This window comes from Mytilus trossulus, chromosome 1 (assembly GCF_036588685.1).
Source record: "Mytilus trossulus isolate FHL-02 chromosome 1, PNRI_Mtr1.1.1.hap1, whole genome shotgun sequence".
In the NCBI taxonomy this organism is placed as follows: domain Eukaryota; kingdom Metazoa; phylum Mollusca; class Bivalvia; order Mytilida; family Mytilidae; genus Mytilus; species Mytilus trossulus.
Window position 1 is genome coordinate 31,341,649 of NC_086373.1, and position 18,285 is coordinate 31,359,933.

The following is an 18,285-nucleotide window of genomic DNA, read 5'->3' on the forward strand; positions in this document are numbered from 1 at the left end:
TTCATATTAACTCCATATGAACAGGCGGATCCAGGGGGCCCTATGCGGCCCGGGCACCCCTTTCGTGGGAAAAATTTGGTTGACTATATAGGGAATCATTGAAGCATGACTGGAGCGGCCCCCCCCCCCCCTTTTAGGTCAGTCAGTGGGCCCCCTTAGGAAAAGTCCTGGATCCGCCACTGATATGATTTGTTGCTCGTGCTGTGTGGATACATTATAATGTTTCCCATGCATCATGTGTTGTATGTCTTAATATTTTACTGTTTATATTTTATGCTTGTTAGAGAGCTGTCTAGTTCGTTAAAGCCCAACGGTGACCTATGCTAACTTATGTATGTCATATAGTATGGTGGAGAGTTGTCTCATCGGCAATAATACATACCACATCTCGGCTTCGTTATATTTTTGATAGAAAACTAATGTATTTCACTACAGAAATGAAAAGATACAGTGATCTTTCATTCTTCCGTGAGAAATTGCATTTCAGTAGAAGCTAAACTTTTACACAAGTAATTGCATAGCATCGCTTATGATGCTGTTGGCATATTCCTTAAATAAAATTTCTATACCCAAATCTGTCGGTTTATCGTGCATGATCATTGACATTTAAACATCAGAAAATTTGGACTGCCACTGAAAAATGAGGGAATATTGGATAGGGACAGAATTTTTGCCTTGCAACATGCCACCTACGGACCCCTCAAAGAGTTGTTGCAAGGCTTCTTAACGTGCAAAGAGCGTTAAAGTAGCACAATTTGACCAGCTGTTAAACCTCGGTCCATTTCTTGCAAGATTCGGAATACAAAATGTTGATCTAAATAAGGTTTCAAGATCAACGCATTTTATGTGCAAACAAGCCGCAAAGAGGCCTAGCTTGGATTAATAAAAGATGATCTACTTAAAACTTTAATGAATTCTGAGTTTGTCTTTCAAAATCCTACCTATACACCATCCTCAAACTCGGGAATCATGACTTTGAAAACTATTGAAATATTACAAGGAGCATAGTGAAAATACTATTCTTACCAGCCAGCAATTAAAACAATGCTGTTCTACTAGTTCACAGAAAATGATGAATAGCACCATAGGGCTAGAAGCATCAACTTAGTTAGAACGCGGAAGAACGAGGATAGTCTCAAAATAATTTGCGTTTCTTAAGAATTTCTATGTAGTTCTGAGAAATACCATACTATTATTAGTCGACTACTAATGTTTAATTATAAGCTCGGGTATTTTAAATTGAATGCTCTCTGACGTACAACAGAAATCAATTTAAATATCTAACAAATAAAATAATCAACCATATGGAAAAAAACGAGGAAGTAAATAAAACCAAGAATACATTTACTCATCGCTATCTTTGATGAATAATGGCTAGTAGTAGTAGTAAAACATGTACGACTCTCGGTACAGCTGATGATTTTGAGGGAAAAGATTGTGGGGATTACAGGATTCACAAATACATTGGTAAAGGCACTTTCGGGAAAGTGTATGTCGCAACTAATAATAAAGCAAAGGTCAGAGGGGGAGACACATTTACCGTAAGCATTATGTTTGTTTTTAGTTGTTTACAAAGATTTTAAGTTAGAGAATTGACTCACTGTTTTCATGAACAAATTTTCAAAGGCTGAGATGAGTTATATTTTCTTCTTAAATGTACCGCACTAAATAATGAGAGAAGTAAATTCATACCTTGTGCTAGGAAATATTGTGCTAATTTTGATATGTTGTCTATTAAAGATGAGTTTATTTGGTTAATGAGTAATGAAAACAAGGATACTTTCAGAAGACATAATGAAAAATACTCCTTATTTATACCATTGTTTGTGTTAAACAGTTTTCAGTGTTTAAAATATAAATAAATTGTTAATATAAAAATCACTGTACTGAGTATGCCCATAATGGGTCCTCTATTGAAAATAAATTTTATCTAAAATTTATCTTTAGAACACTTAGTTTTTATGATACCATTTTTTTTTATCTGTTTGGTATCACAACTCAAGTATAAATCTTTTTAAAAGGTTGTGTTTCGGTAGCAACTCTATATTTATGTCGATACGACTAGAAGTCTCAACGTCAATATTGGTATATATACTGGGAGTTTCTCCACCATCCCACTGCAATAACTATTATTGAAACAAAAGGATAATAATGTCCGTTCAATAAACATATCATTAAAATTATGAATAAAAAGAAGCCACGGCAGTAAAGCAAACGAAAAAAATACAAAAATTACAACAATAAAATTGAGAATGGAAATTGGGAATGTGTCAAAGAGCCTCGTCAACCCGATCATAGAACAGACAACAGCAGGTCACCAACAGGTCTGCAATGCAGCGAGAAATTCCCGCACCCGGAGGCGTCCTTCAGCTATTTACAAACAATTGAGCTAATGAACAAAAGAGTAAAGAAGAGCGAGAAACACACACAAAGAACGGTTTAAGCATACAATTGTATGAGTAAAGGGTGTGTGTCATTCGATTTAAAGTATCAAGTGAATGTCGTGTTTGATATATTCCTTACTTTCTAATGCGGGAGGTATTTAGTTATGATGTGCTAATCAATCCGTTCGTCTTTCAGCCCCACTTTTGAATCTGCATCTCGGCTTGGGATCTGTATCATACAATGCCTTTGTGCGCTCCTTTGTTGAAATTTTGGTCCGACTTATTTTTAGGTTTTTTATTTCTTTAACAACGCATGGACTTTATAATCCTATTTTATTTTTGAGAACCAAATTCTCAAAATCAACGGAATAGATTTTATTGAAAATTTATCAGAGACCGAAACTATTTGTGGCATTGTGCATTGTGTATTTTTGTTCTTCATTTGTTATTTTTCTCTCTCTCAGCTAATCATTGCCTTTGTCAATTCTGTATGAATTGGTGAAAGTAACATTTACAATACATTGAGTTTCTTACTGCGAAAATATCTCTTTGTATTAATTATTAAACAACCTTTATAGCCTACTAGCTTAGCCATTAAATGTATCAACCTTGGCGCAGCTAATGTCAATTCAACACAAAAGAGATGGTTAGACAGGGAAATAAGCATACTGAATGATCCGGATCTGAAGAAACACCCTAACATTGTCAGATATGTGGAATATTTCACACATGAAAACTTTCTGTGTATTGTTATGGACTACTATGAAGGGGGAAACCTCTTTGCTTACATTAGAAAAAAGAAATCAGTTCCCGAATCAACCTTTATGGAGTATTTAGAACAACTTTCGAATGGCCTAGAGGTATGTTAAAAATCACATTCCCTATGTATATAGACTTGAACTAAAAAAAAATATCGTCGAATCGTCTTAAAAATATCTAACGTCAATATTAGAACTGAAACTGCTTGTAGCAAACCACACTGACATTTCATTCGACCAAGCTGTATAAAACCATCTTTCGTTATTCTGTGATCTATCTGCAGGCTTAATCACACCCTATTTCCCGCTATTGGTATGGTAGAATGGAATACTTTAGGTAACGCTACAGAAAAACTAATGTGCACGAAAGACAAACAAGTGTTTCCGATATGCAATCGGGAACACAGATCCTATAGTATCATCTGTAACGAGGGTAGTGTTAATCTTAATTTGTAACACAATTCATGCCGTTGTTTTGGAGATACGACGCTGTAGTAACTTGTCAAAAAAGAGGGACGAAAGATACCAAAGGGACAGTCAAACTCATAAATCTAAAATAAGCTGACAACGCCATGGCTAAAAATGGAAAAGACAAACAAACAAACAATAGTACACATGACACAACATAGAAAACTAAAGAATAAACAACACGAACCCCACCAAAAACTAGGGATGATCTCAGGTGCTCCGGAAGGGTAAACAGATTCTGATCCACATGTGGCACCCGTCGTGTTGCGTATGCGATAACAAATCAAACAGTCAGAACACAGTATAACAATCATATATTGATATGAACACTAGAAAAGTTCTTATCCGGGCGAAGACCAAACGGTTACTTTATTCGGTGTAGTGATCACGTGACAGTGACATGCTGATTTCTCATCTGCTTGAGTTTATTATTGTCTTTAAAAAGTGTAAAACGCAGTTTAACATATTGATCTGAATTTAAGACAATCAAGTGTATATAAACAAATCTATAAAAAAAAACACACACAAAAAACATCAAACAAAAAATTACGACTTCGCCGTCTAATGCATGGAGAATGATATTATATTGTAAACTAAAAGTGGTCACAAGTAAAGAAGTTTTACAATATATATGTATTCTGGTCAAATTATAGAAATAGGCATTGTATTTTTCTTATTAGCTATTGTTGTTTTTTTTTTGGTGTTTTTTTGCATGACTCAGACCGTTGGTTTTCTCATTTTAATTTGTTTACATTTTGTCATGTCGTTTGTTGTTTTAGTTCCTCCATAGTAAGAGCATACTTCACCGAGACGTTAAAACGAAAAACATACTCTTGACTGCTCACAACGACCTCAAGTTAGCAGATTTTGGTGTTGCAAGGTTAGTTGTCATTTAGCAATGAAGCAAGATTTAAATTTTTGTATACGTGTGGTGAAACTGATATTATAAGAATTATTGTTATAAGCGACATGTAAATTTCTAGAAATGCTTTATTAAATACTAAATAAACTTTGTGGTACCACCTCCTCATATAATGTTTATAATTTGGTATGATATAGAGGTTTTTTTTTATATTTGTGTATAACCAATGTGTATTGTCTTGGTATCAATCCTGTGATTTTGGATTTTAAACCAAGAAAAATTACTTACTTACTTACTTACTTTAGTTGTCATGAATTATTGTTATAAGCAACATGTACATTTCTAGAAATGCTTTATTAAATACTGAATAACTTTGTGGTACCACCTCCTCATATAGTGTTTATAATTTGGTATGACATAGATGGGTTTTTTTATATTTATGTATAACCAATGTGTATTGTCTTGGTATCAATCCTGTAATTTTGGATTTTAAACCAAGAAAAAATACTTACTTACTAACTTACTTACTTTAGTTGTCACGAAACTCTGAATACTGACAAAGTGGTATATAGAAGTCACTTACCACCGACTTCAGCAATACACAGATGCTAATATAAAACCTATCAAGCACAACGTGTCCCCGATTCTGAGAAAGTTTTGAATAAAGTAAACCGAATTTCTTCAAGATCTTCTATCACCTACAAATTCTTTACAAATAGCAGAAGAAGAAATGAGAAAAGCCGTCTTATTAAATAATCGATTGGTTGGTGTTTGTTTAAATTTCAGTGGCAAGCATTTCATACATGTTTATGACGATTTCACGATATAACAAAAGACAATCGATAACAGAAGATTATCATATAAATAGCTATATATGGCGGTGTTTCACTATTTTTACAAGCATGATCTGTGTGAGCTTCAAGCTAGAAACAGAAACGAGGTGTATCCTGTTTCAATTCAAGGGTTGTAAAACGTACACTAGTAATGAGTCATAAGGAGAAAGAAACTTTTTTCAGAAGCCTCCGTGAAAAATTCCTTGATGCAAAGTTTATCCCTTTGGTGTCTCAAATATCAAGTATATTTTCGCGTTCGAATATATTTTCCTCCATGCAAAATCGGTGACGAAATTTAAACAATCAGTATTCTCTGTGTACCTGTTTTAAAATATTTAACTAGTCGGCATTCCTTTTAGATATATCTCAACACTATTTCTTTTTTTCCAGAAAAATAGAACAAGTCGATATGAAGCTGACAAAATTAGTTGGAACACCAAATTGTATGAGTCCCGAGGTTTTAAAGAGAGAAACATACGATTTTAAGGTATGAACTTTAACAACAAGCAGTATTCTGCATGCATATTCTAGAAGCCCGTGTTTGTGATTTTTTTACGATTGCCGTTTGCTTAATTTAGTTTAAATGGTTATATGTGTATGAACTTACTAGTATTGATGCGAGACATACATTTCAAATTAATTAGGTATTATATAATTGCGAACGTTTTTTCATATCTATAATATAAAAAAGACAATGAGCAAAGCCCATACCGCATATAGTCAGCTATAAAAGGCCCCGATAAGACAATGTAAAACAATTCAAACGAGAAAACTAACGGCCTTATTTATGTAAAAAAAAGTAACGAAAAACAAATATGTAACACATAAGTATAAAACACATTTGAAGATTGTGTGTGTGTGTGTCGTTTTGCATGCTATACGTGTTATTGGTGTGTAACTCACATCTCCATCTATTGATATCCATAAGCTCGTTATTTTCAGACTGATATATGGAGTCTTGGTTGTGTGTGCTTTGAAATGGGTTATGGAGACTATGCTTTTCCTGGTTCAACTGTTAGCGCCATTACGAAAAAAGTAACTACTAAAGAGGTATGGCATGCTTTTTCATTATAACAATGACAAATATTTTTATTTTAAATATACATGTATAGCATTTAAAATTTTGTTCGTTTTGTAAAATTAAACTTACTGTAAAATGTTATCCATATAATTTTTTTTAGATATAGAAGTATATTCATCCCTTGGATTTCCTCCAACCGACAGGAAAAAAAACTTACCAATAATGATAGTACGGAGTATATAAATTCGTTAGTCCCGTATTCAAATGCTTTTTCCTATCATTCTGTTTGACCCCTTATCTATAAAATCCTTATTGTATTTATTGTGTTTATTTGTCCGTGCTGAACCCTCATGAAATATTTCCCACTAGATGTAAAGCAAACATCATGCAAACAATTAAAGTAAGGTAGTGAGTAAAAGACGCAAATTGGTAAACACCTGACCAAAAATATACTATATATAGTCTTTGTTATAATAAAAATTATATAAATGGAATAAGATATAATTTTTTCTTTCATGTTAACGGCTTTAAGGGATGAACAGTGATTTTTATTCTTTAATTTTAATTTTAATCTCACCAATATATCTGCAAAAACTCAGTAAATCCTTAAATGTGAAAGGTATCTACCATGAGTACGTATGAAATTTGAAGATCTTCTATTTTTACATCTTCAACAGTTGCCTGATTTTGACCGTCTTCAGTATTGCGATCCAATCAAAAACATGATACGGAAGATGTTACAATTTGAACCAGCCGACAGACCTTCAGCATCTGAAATAAAAATATTTATTACAGAACAAAAACCAAAGACCAGTTTTAATGTGTCGAACATTTCACAACAAAGTAAGAAAATAATATTAAATGTAAAAGGAGTTATATATCTATGAATACATGTATAGGAATACAGTTAAGAATCTCATTCTCTTAAACATAAAATGCCAATAATTTTATTTATCTTGGGCATGCAATACCTAAAGTAACATTTCCAAATGCGCTGTTTTTTCTTTACGCAGAGTTAATTTTGAGGTGCAAACATATAATAGTGATTTTAGCCATAGGGTCCACATGAACCTTAGGATTTAATCTACTACAAACAAAAATTCAAAGTAGCACGCTATCTTTGCTTTCTCAGGTAGCAGTGAAAACATCTAGAGTATGAGAAGTAATGTTGCTGGTATTGTGCAATGAGAATTCAGAATAATACATTGCAATTGCATTAAGCAAATAAGCATATATAAAGACAATACTTTGACTGAATGTAACTCTGTAGCCAACAGTTTTCATAGTCATACTGTTCAATAAATCAATTAAATCCATGTTTGATTACATCATAATTGTTATTTTTTTTTAGTGACCAAGTCATCGCTAAATGATTCTGGAATAGTCACATCAGAAAGACGAAGAAGTCAAAGAACATCTGAAAGCTGCGAAGAAAGTGCAGGCATGTGTGATAATCTTAATTACTGTTTAAAAATTCCAATAAACAATGTTTTACAATAGTCAATACCATCCATTATTAAGAAAACTATATAGTATTGATTCAAGAACAAGTTTAGAAAGTTGATTGGTGTGTCTATTCAGTATTATATTTTTCAAATGGGGTTTATCTATTCATCTGACAAAGTTCGTTTTACGGAACACCATGATACATTCATCGTAGACTTGTATTATAACTTCGATTTATTTTTTCACCAAAAGTTTGTTTTTGATAACCCGCTGCATTTTCTATACCACAAGCATAGTACTTGTATATATATTACACAAACCGTTATGTTTTTTTTTCAGTTTCAGCGTTAGGCAGTACAATATCAGAAAATGCGGGATTGCAGAGGCAGTCGGCCAATATGCAGGCGTAAGTTGTTCTGATCATTTATTTGAAGGGGTAAAGCTGTCAAATTCATGTTCACCGATTCCACTTGTATTCTCATATTTGTTTTATAGAAATAAAACGTATGTCCAAATTATTAAATGTCTAAAAAAACCAATTTATAATTGCATGAGCTCAATACGTAACAACGTATCATTTCGTGTTATTTAGTCTAGACGCCATCTAATTAACTATCGAAGTGACTTCCGTAGACTGCCGATGGTCATATAGCCCGATATTAACATAATTAAAGATAAATATATAGCGAACTCGTGCAATTTGATTTTTCTAGGTCTGTTTGATTTCATATTATAGGTTAAACATGATTTAATCATCGTTTTTACCTTCATGAGCTTGAGTTATTGTGAATCGAATCACTCAATAAAATGATTCACCCATTCTCACGTTCACGATGTTGACATTCTTTTCCTTTTAATATATGAACACGATATTAAATCAAAGGTCACATGAATACGGATTTAATGAAATCAAATTATTCACTTGCAAGTCAATAATTCATCATCGATGTATCTTAGAGCTTATTTTGACAAATTTGAACCATACTGGCTGCTAAAAGCGAATCAATGGTTCACAGTTTCACTTATCTCGTTGCTAGTACCCCTTTCAGCAATAACTTTTTTTTTGTTACAAGCTATTCATTGATGTGTAAAAATGGACTTCAACTCACTTAAGTGCCCGAAAATTATGTTCCAATTAAAAAAAAAATACAACAGTTTAAACGGTTTTCTCATGTAGGAAATTTTTTATATTAATGACGGTAATGAAATAATATACAATTACTGTCTTTAGGTGAGGTAAATGTGTGGTTTTATTGACTTTTGAAAAACTGATATTCACTGAGGCCAACGGACGAAGTGAATATCAGTTTTTCAAAAGTCAATAAAACCACATATTTACCGAAACAAAAGACAGTAAATGTTTTATTCCATATTCCGAGAGAAATTATTGTAATGGAAAATATTTACCAAAACCAATTGTACATCAAACGTTTTTTTACCAAAATTAAACACGTAAAAGCATACGACGTTTTGCGCGGTGAATATCCTTTTTCCGCAGGTGAATATGCTTATTTATCATATACTTAGACTAGATAACATATGATTTTTACCGTATGATAACAGCATTAAATCAACGTATATTCCATATTTTTCGAATTGGTGCTTAGCGGGCTGATATGAAAAGTTTATCACATGCTTCGATTGTTATCACATGCCTTTCCGTAACGTTATCACATGGCATTCCGGTGATACTCGGCAAATTCCGGAAAATACACCTCAATGCTACGTTTTCAGTGAAAAACATTACTAAGTAGTGTACAAAACAATTATTTGAATACTGGAAAGTATATTGTGTAAAATAATTAAAAAACCCGAACAAATGATTAAATAAATGCATTTTTTAAAAAGTTTCACTGAAACATAATTAAGAAAGTTACTTTAAAAAATAATTTCGTAACAATGTTCATTATGTATATTGTTGAATTAATTTTTGGCGATTCGTCCATATTAAAATGTTTTTTTTCTCTGATGAGGCATATGATAGAAAGATTTCATATCGAATGTATCAATTTTTGGGTCCGACGTCCGTGAACTTTTCACTATTTGAACTTCTTTTTAACGTAAAAGGAACAGTATATGAATCTGTTGTTTTTCTCTACTGTTGAAGCATATGATAAAAAGATCATAACATGTCATTTTTCATATCGCATGTATTATCAGCCCTCGGTCAATATCAGCCCTCGAGCCATGCGGCTCTTGGGCTGATATTGAACCTTGGGCTGATATTGAACCTAGGGCTGATAATACATGCGATATGAAAAATGCCATGTAATAATCTGATATTATTCAAAATCCCATTCATATAGAAAAACCTACTAATATTTTATCAATATGGAATAATGTTCTACATATGTATGACGCCGAATCAGGGTCATAAATATCGAATTAAGCATATGCTAAAATTCGTTAGTATGACCCTCATTCCGCGCCATGCATAATTATGCTTAAACTTTGTGGTGTCATATATTATACTCCTAAAAAAACCTTCATGAACATGATGTACAAGATAAGTCACCCGGCTGCTACACTTGTAAACTAAATATGGCTGATTGTTAAGTTATATTAATTAGAAACAGATATCTAAATGTTATAAATCTTGCGGTCAATATTTCATAAAAGGGGTGTGAAATCAAGATATTTTTGTTACAGGAAAATTGTAAAAATGATTGGAGACCACAAAGCTACTAAAAAGTTAGAGAGAATTATGAGGTTCTTCAACAAAAATCCTACTGATTATCCAGGACTTGAGGTTTGTTAAAACACTTTTGAAATAAGTTCCATAGCAATATTGCATAAATCAAATTCGGGAACTTATTTCATTTAGGCTTTTATAACAAGAAAGTCTAGTTACATTAATTCACGAAACTCTAAATTAAAAAAAATACGTTCAACCCTAATGTATTTCATCCTGTAATTCGGAATTTTTTAGCAATTTTAAGTTTAGTTTATACCAGGGTTTAATTTTGTGGAGTTATGTCCATGCACAAGCCACATATTCCTTGATTAATCTTCATCAGGAAGCTAGAGAGCAAAATTTTGAAAGCCATCAAAATTTTGGAAGCCAAAATATAAAATAAGATAATAGTACAAACAATCAATCGAATATAAGTAAACTACATTCTGTTTTAATGGCAAGCTTCATTTAAAGCAAAAATGTTCCATAAGACATTTTTTAACAAAAGCCAAAGATTGATGTGAGCTTCTTTTTTTCCATATATTTTTTCATAATGCAGGCGAAAGTAAAAGACGTTGTTGGAGTGGGTTTACATAATAAGATCTTACCGTTTGTGTTTGCATTGAAAGGAATGGAAGAAGGTATAAAGAGAATACCAGGACTAGCAGAAGACGAAGATGACATGTTCTCAACAGCACACGAGACAGCGGATAATACTTAATAATCATGTTTTATTTCAAAATCATATGGTTTTTTTTCAAACTCTGAAATATGTCCTGAATACAAAAAAATCTACATGGATTACTCAATGAATCAAATTTCAACGTCTTTTATCTGGATTAATCAGATATCATGTTTAATATAGGGACTGTATCATTGTTGTCTTAACTTATTCGAGCAGAAGATTTGAACCAATAATGAATTAACCACGAGTTGACGTCTTTTTATTGTGTAGAATTCGTCGAATTGTTTTTCTATTTTATAACTATTGTTAATGACATAGCCAAACTTTTTACTTTTACCTTCCTTTGTGGGTTTATAATGCATGCACATATTAAACTTCCATGATTATATATAATTATAATTTTAATTCGTGAATTTCAATATTAGAAATATGTTTGAGGTTTGATCTTTCAGTTATAGGGTATTACCAACAATCTAGTGGCATTGTGTTTCTATTTATGTTTATACATCAAACCATTTTATTATAGTATTATATTACTCTATCTTTTTATCAACATACTCATAATTATTATTTCTGGTGCTATACATAATATGTATCCGTCCATACCAGGAAACAGTATTTTGTAGTGTTAAGACCTTAATTATAATTTATATATTATGGTTTGTAAGAATCAAATCAATGTTTCATTCACATCCATATTAGTTGTATCTTCTGACAATATCATTCCTTCCTATAAAATGTTGGTATTGTAACGGAAGGACATTCGAGGAATATTGTATTTTTTGTTTTTTTCAAGTTCGACTCAAGCTCGAAACTATATGTTTTCCGATTTTTTAGATTTAACAACTCCCAATTCGAATTTTATTTTATGTTTTTCGCCTGATTAAAACATGTTTCACAAAGTTTGGAATCAGAATTTCCAAGGAAGAAAACACACCCTGTTCCAAAATTTAGTTTGAAGTTACCTAACAAGAATACGGCAGTTTTGGATGCAAGGGTTCCGTAATGTTGTAGGCACTCCTATTATGTATTTAAAGTTTGGAGTGCCGAGTAAGTTCACCATCATAATAAAACATGATATTAGTAGGTTCAAAGATCAACTCTTAAATGATCTTGATGGATATCTTTATCACACACTCAAATTTTGGACTTCCAATTGTCCAAACCATTGTCTATCCTATTCATTAATCAGTAGATCTAACATCATTTGAAAGAGTCGATGATACCGCTCCAATTCGTTACAGCAGATTTCAGTGAGTATGTAGCTATAGGTAATATCTTTGGTTAGCTTGCTTGTTAGCTGAACCGTGAAGTCAGTGTTAGGTTAGGTAAACTACCCTCTTTAATAGTAGACTAGCCCAACAAATAACCAATCTATCTCTCTGTAGGACTAAGCTACTTTAAAAGGAGGGTAGTATACCTTACCTAACAATGAATTCACGGTTCAGCTGACAAGCAAGTTAACCAAAGATATTACCATTAGATACATACTCACTGAAATCTGCTGTAATCTAACATCATTTAAAAAAGTCAATGATACCGCTCCAATCCGTTGATACATACATTAAATGAGCTAAATTTTAAAAGGAGCCCCAGCAGTTCCTTAGATTATTTACAAAATTTTGAATTCAAGGGTTTTAACCTCTGAGTTCTGATTTTCCGTTGTATTAAACCATCATGAAGTGAATTTTATATTTATAATATAAGAGCTACGGTCCTGCAGGCAGTTCAATGATGTATGTAACCGTCCACATTGACTCTAGCTGTGAATAGTATTAGATTTGTGCCTCATTTGTTTCATTTGTAACAGTTGTTGTGTAGTAGTATAGTTTTATTGTGATGTACGTTTTACAATACCGTCCGACGGGTGTACTTTTAAATATTTTACATTTTGCCATTTTCTTATACATACAAATAAATATTTAAATGATCATGATGTTTGATTCTTTGCCATGCCTTACATACGGAGTTTTAGAACAGTGGCACCAATAAAGACAGCAACCCAACCACAGATGTACAACACAAAGACATTGCAAAAATTCGGATGTTTTCTGCCCTTTGGTCGGGTTGTTAACTGTCTCTGACACATTCCCATGTTCCATTATAAATGTTTTTGTAAGGTTTACTATGGAAAAGCGCCTATATCCAGTAAATTGACACCAATTCAAAAAATAAACAAAAACAAATAAATGAATGAAGGAAAGGCCATCAACAGTCACTGTTTTAAAACAAGCACATTTTCTATCGAAACCGTAAGATCTTCAGTTTAGTGTCAAGTTAAGTATGAGATGGGAGGACAATAACTTTTTATGATGAGCTCAAGTAAGATTGACTAACAGAATAGATAGATATATTTATTTCTTTTAAGTAGTCCACAAACATGTGACAATCGGTTTATTTTATTTATTTTATCCCCTAGATGAGTAGCATAAATAGTTCACAAATATAAGTGTCAACATTTTTCAGGATGAACAAAATATTGTTCAATGAGGACATATATGCTTAAAGCATCGTCAATTTCTCTAGAACAATCTGCTTGACATCATTGCTGTGACCAAAGATATTCAGTTTGAAATTTTGACCTTGTTTTTTTTGGTCTCCAAATATTCAGTCTAGGTGGCTTGGGAACAGTATATCTATGTTCCTGAGGTGGCCGAGGGGTTCAAGAGCGATGGACACAGACAGTCAGTGCAGGCGGTTTTGTTTTCGATATCCCAATAGCATGAGTTGAATCCCGGCGAAGGAAGAACCAAAATTTGTGGCAGCAAATTTGCAGATTTAACATAATTGTGCTGAAATTTAGACTAGTTGTGAATATAAAATGTGTTTTCATCCGTGTATCACTTCACTGGAGATGTAAAGGACGGAGTTGTCACTTAAGGATTTTTCAGTATACGCAGAGACATATACGGATAATCCGAGGGGTCTTGGGGCCGCTCAAGGCTCCAGACGCTCTGGGGAAAATAACGCACAATCGTGCATTTTAAGCGTTTCCTGGACTCTTTCTTACATTGAAACGCAATTAAATTTTAAGCTATTTCTTTCGGCAATATTCTTGTCTCAAAGCAAACACATAGATTTATTGTAAAACATGTTTTACGGGGACAACATTAAAAGTAGACCGATATATAGGATAAAACAAAAACCGAAATTCTCATAATCATTATGTCTGTCTGCTCTTGTCTTGTATTGTGCTTAACTCAGACTTTTGTGATTTTTTTTACTAGATTTAAATATTGTGACAGTGCAGTATAATACTTTAAGTACTATAGTACTGCTTAAGTCGACACTAAGGACCATATTGACCTTGTTTTATGGTATCAATGATTCTTTTATTGTTGAAGACCCTCCATCAACTATCAAGATGAAGAACAAGAAAAAAACTTTGGCCATTGATAATTTGTATTTTTTCTATGCATTGACTTTGTGTGAGATAAGGTCCTGTGCACGTTTACTCCATATTCTTTTATTTTCTGTTTAAGGGTCACGACTTCATGCAAGTTTAACCCTTCAAAGTAAAAGGTCATATGGCAATACATTGACGTTTTTTTTAAAGATGATTTAATACCGGGAAATTGGTGGTCTTACTTTAATTTAAACTATGTCAGTTATCTAGTTTTATCTACAAAAAAGATACAGTTTTGTATTCTTTGATATCAAGTTCAACTCTCCATGCAGAAACGACAATTATTTTCGATGTCCAGTAGCATCTTATATTCTTAAAATGTTTTCTCGTACAATGTCTGGACATCGGTGGACATGCAACATTGCAAAACCTGTTACCATACTTTACAAATGAAAATAAACACTCTGCAGACTATAGTACGGAAGCGTATTAGCGCCACACATTTTTTTCCCTATGTTTGCGTTATAACGCAAACATAGGAAAAAAAAAAAAAAAAAAATGTGTGGCGCTAATACGCTTCCGTACTATAGTCATATATATATATATAGTTATAAAGTAGGACAATAAATGAACAAAAGACAAACCCGGGACACAGAAGTACAAACATAAGACCATCAACTCTGAAAACTAAGTAAAATAGAAACATGGATCACGAAAAACATGCAGGGGTGACACCAGAGAGTAAAGAGAACTTGCTTTTTGCAAGACACTTTCCGTAAAAACAATTCAGGTTGATGTGAAGACAATCTTGTTTCAGTTCTTTTTTTTTTTAATTTCCAACATGAGGCATTTGCCTCATTTGCCTCAATGTAGTTACGGCCCTAGCCGATATGGATAGTAAACTGCACATTTTCCTAGAAAACAGAGAAATATTCATGCCAACATTAAAAAACGTTTATAGCTAAACAAAGAGAGACAGGAAAAACGAAAAAGATAAATGATAAATCAATTCCTCCATTTAGATCTACTTGAATAATAAAAAAAAATCTGCAACAAATTTCTCAATAGAGATTTACTTATATTGAATAAATGTAGTTGGCCACACAGTGAGCTGATAAAGGATTTATCTCATTTGTTTCGATACAGCTTCAGATATCAATAAATGAAGTTGGTCACACAATGAGCATATTGCTGATAAAGAATAAGTTCACTAGTCTCATAAGAGCTTCAATGACGTTGGCCACACAGTGAGCTGACGAAGGATTATCTCATTTGTTTCTAATGAGATTCACCGATTTCGATAAATCACGTTGGCCACACAGTGAGCTGATGAATGATTATCTAATTTGTTTCTAATGAGATTCACCGATTTCGATAAATCACGTTGATCACCTAGTGAGCTGAAAAAAATTATCTTGATTTTTCTATAGAGGCTTAAATACCAATAAATTAAGTTGAACCCTCAATAAAGCTTGTTTGATCTCATGTCTTTATATTCACTGATATATTAAATAACTTCAGTTGGGCCTTCAATTAAGCTGATTTAATCTCATTTGCATCTATAAGGCAAGCTGAGTTGCAACTTACCTGAAAAAAATCTTTTCACTTTTAAATTAATATTAGCATATTACATCAGTGTATGCAGAGTAATACACATATTAAATAGATATGTCCTTCTGTTCTGTATCACTTCTAAAAAAAACAATTAATCTTAAAAGTCTACCACAGGGGCCATTTTCTTAAGATTCATCATCATGATAATCATCAACTGAATGTGAATCATATTTTACTAAACTTCTTTATACTGAACTGGATCATGGTTCCCAACACAGGCCACAAGAAAGGCTCTATCTTTGAAGCCAATCTCCATTTGCTAGCAGACAGTCAGTCTTAAATGTTCACATTTTACATGAAGTTCAATGTAAATACTAGTACCACCTTAATGATCTAGATCTTAAATGCATGAAGTTGTATGTTTGATTTCTAATTTGGTAAATCCAAAGACTTGAAAATTGGTATTTGGCAATTGCCAGTTTTCCACTAAGCTGTAAAGCATGCATTGTTTAGAAGTCTGTGCAAAGACTGGTTGTCTTGGATGAAGAATTATAACTTTAAATGTGACATTGCTTCCTGTACAATGTTATCTTGCAAACTGATAAAAATATGGTTCAGTATGACCAAAGTGTGATCATTTAGTCTGGCATAAATGTAATATTTGCGACTGTACATTGAACACCAAATTCAATACTTATGTTCAATGTAAAATCAACTGGAATAAAATAACAGTATACAAAAAGAGGGACAAAAGATACCAAAGGGACAGTCAAACTCATAAATCTAAAATAAACTGACAACGCCAAGGCTAAAAATGAAAAAGACAAACAGACAAACGATAGTACACATGACACAACATAGATAACTAAAGAATAAACAACACAAACCCAACCAAAAACTAGAGGTGAGCTCAGGTGCTCTGGAAGGGTAAGTAGATCCTGCTCCACATGTGGCACCCGTCGTGTTGTTTATGTGATAACAAATCCGGTAAATAGCCTAATTCGGTAGGTCTCATGAAAGGGAAGGGGATTGTAGTTACAACGTTTTGAACATATCTGATATCATTTGTGAAACGGTTATTCCATAACAGTCAACCAACTCGTGATGGCATCTGTAAAAATTACGAAGTGATGATTTAAACTTCAATTTGGAAATCTTGGTTCAATAGCTTCCTTGTGAGCAGCAACCCTCTATCAAGAAAATCATGATAGGAAATGCAAGCACGGGAATATGGTATCAATTGGGAGATATATACCCTGTATGCAGGTGCTGCTGGAATGTTGCTACTAAGAAATGGAAAATTCACAATTGGAAAGCTGAAATCATCTCTTTTGTTGTTAAGTTTTGATTTCAACCGACCCTCATTGTCAATTTCTAGATGTAAGTCAAAATATGAGGCCGACTTAACTGTATCTGTAGTATCCTTTATCTCTAGTTTCGATGGGATAAATGCGTTCCACATAGTCACCAAATTTTGAATTATTTAGTGAAAGAAATTTTCTTTTCAGAACAAATTGACTTCTATATTTTCTTCAAAAGAACATATAGTGTACTGTTTATGGAAAAAATGTATTTGAATATTTATGTATGATCCAACTAAATTTTTATAAAATAAGAGTAAAAAAAATGACATACAAAATTTGGAATAACACTGAAAGATATACAAATTTTTCACACTTCGCATGTGCTTATTTACATGAGTCACAACAAGTTGGGTTTTTCTGATTGAATTGTTTTAAACAATTCATTTTTGGGGTCTTTTATAGCTTGCTGTTCAGTGTGAGCCAAGGCTCCATGTTGAAATACTTTCACCTATAATTTCCTTTTACAAATTTTGACTTGGATGGAGAAATATCTCATTGGCACTCATACCACATTTTCTTATCACTATACGTGAAGTAACTATATTTTGATGAATGTAGATGTGACGACTAATTCACATGTTAAACAATCTTAAACCAAAGATTTAACCTGAAACCATACTGACGAATGATTGCACAAATTCTGGGACCAAAGCCCATACCTAAGATCAATTAGGTACCCTGTTTTATCTAGTGCTGTTGAACAACAATGATAAGTACATGTACCATAAGGCCTAAATTAATATATTGTTTGTTTCCCCAATCCCGACCCTGCCAAGCCAAGTGTGGGTAGCTAGGTAGGTAAATAATTTTATTTTTTCTTTAAAGCTGGAACAATGCCGGTTGATCTGGTAAGCATGAAAATCGGAAATGAATAAAATAATATTTGACTA

At 32.8% G+C, this 18,285-nt stretch overlaps 1 protein-coding gene across 1 annotated transcript; it reads left to right on the plus strand.

The window, feature by feature from the left end:
- Positions 1-1,320: 1,320 nt before the first annotated feature.
- Positions 1,321-11,953, plus strand: LOC134721437 (serine/threonine-protein kinase Nek6-like). Its single transcript, XM_063584470.1, has 10 exons — positions 1,321-1,541; positions 2,963-3,244; positions 4,390-4,490; positions 5,696-5,792; positions 6,248-6,355; positions 7,004-7,169; positions 7,678-7,767; positions 8,112-8,178; positions 10,422-10,521; positions 11,006-11,953. The coding sequence occupies exons 1-10, from the start codon at positions 1,371-1,373 to the stop codon at positions 11,165-11,167; spliced, it is 1,344 nt and encodes a 447-aa protein (XP_063440540.1). The 5' UTR covers positions 1,321-1,370; the 3' UTR covers positions 11,168-11,953.
- Positions 11,954-18,285: the final 6,332 nt, after the last annotated feature.

Bases quoted from the DNA above. Each gene is read 5' to 3' on its own strand.
- LOC134721437 (XM_063584470.1), top strand. From the start codon at position 1,371: ATGGCTAGTAGTAGTAGTAAAACATGTACGACTCTCGGTACAGCTGAT. The intron at 3,245-4,389 runs GTATGTTAAAAA...TTGTTGTTTTAG, and splicing joins AACTTTCGAATGGCCTAGAG to TTCCTCCATAGTAAGAGCAT. The intron at 8,179-10,421 runs GTAAGTTGTTCT...TTTTTGTTACAG, and splicing joins CAGTCGGCCAATATGCAGGC to GAAAATTGTAAAAATGATTG.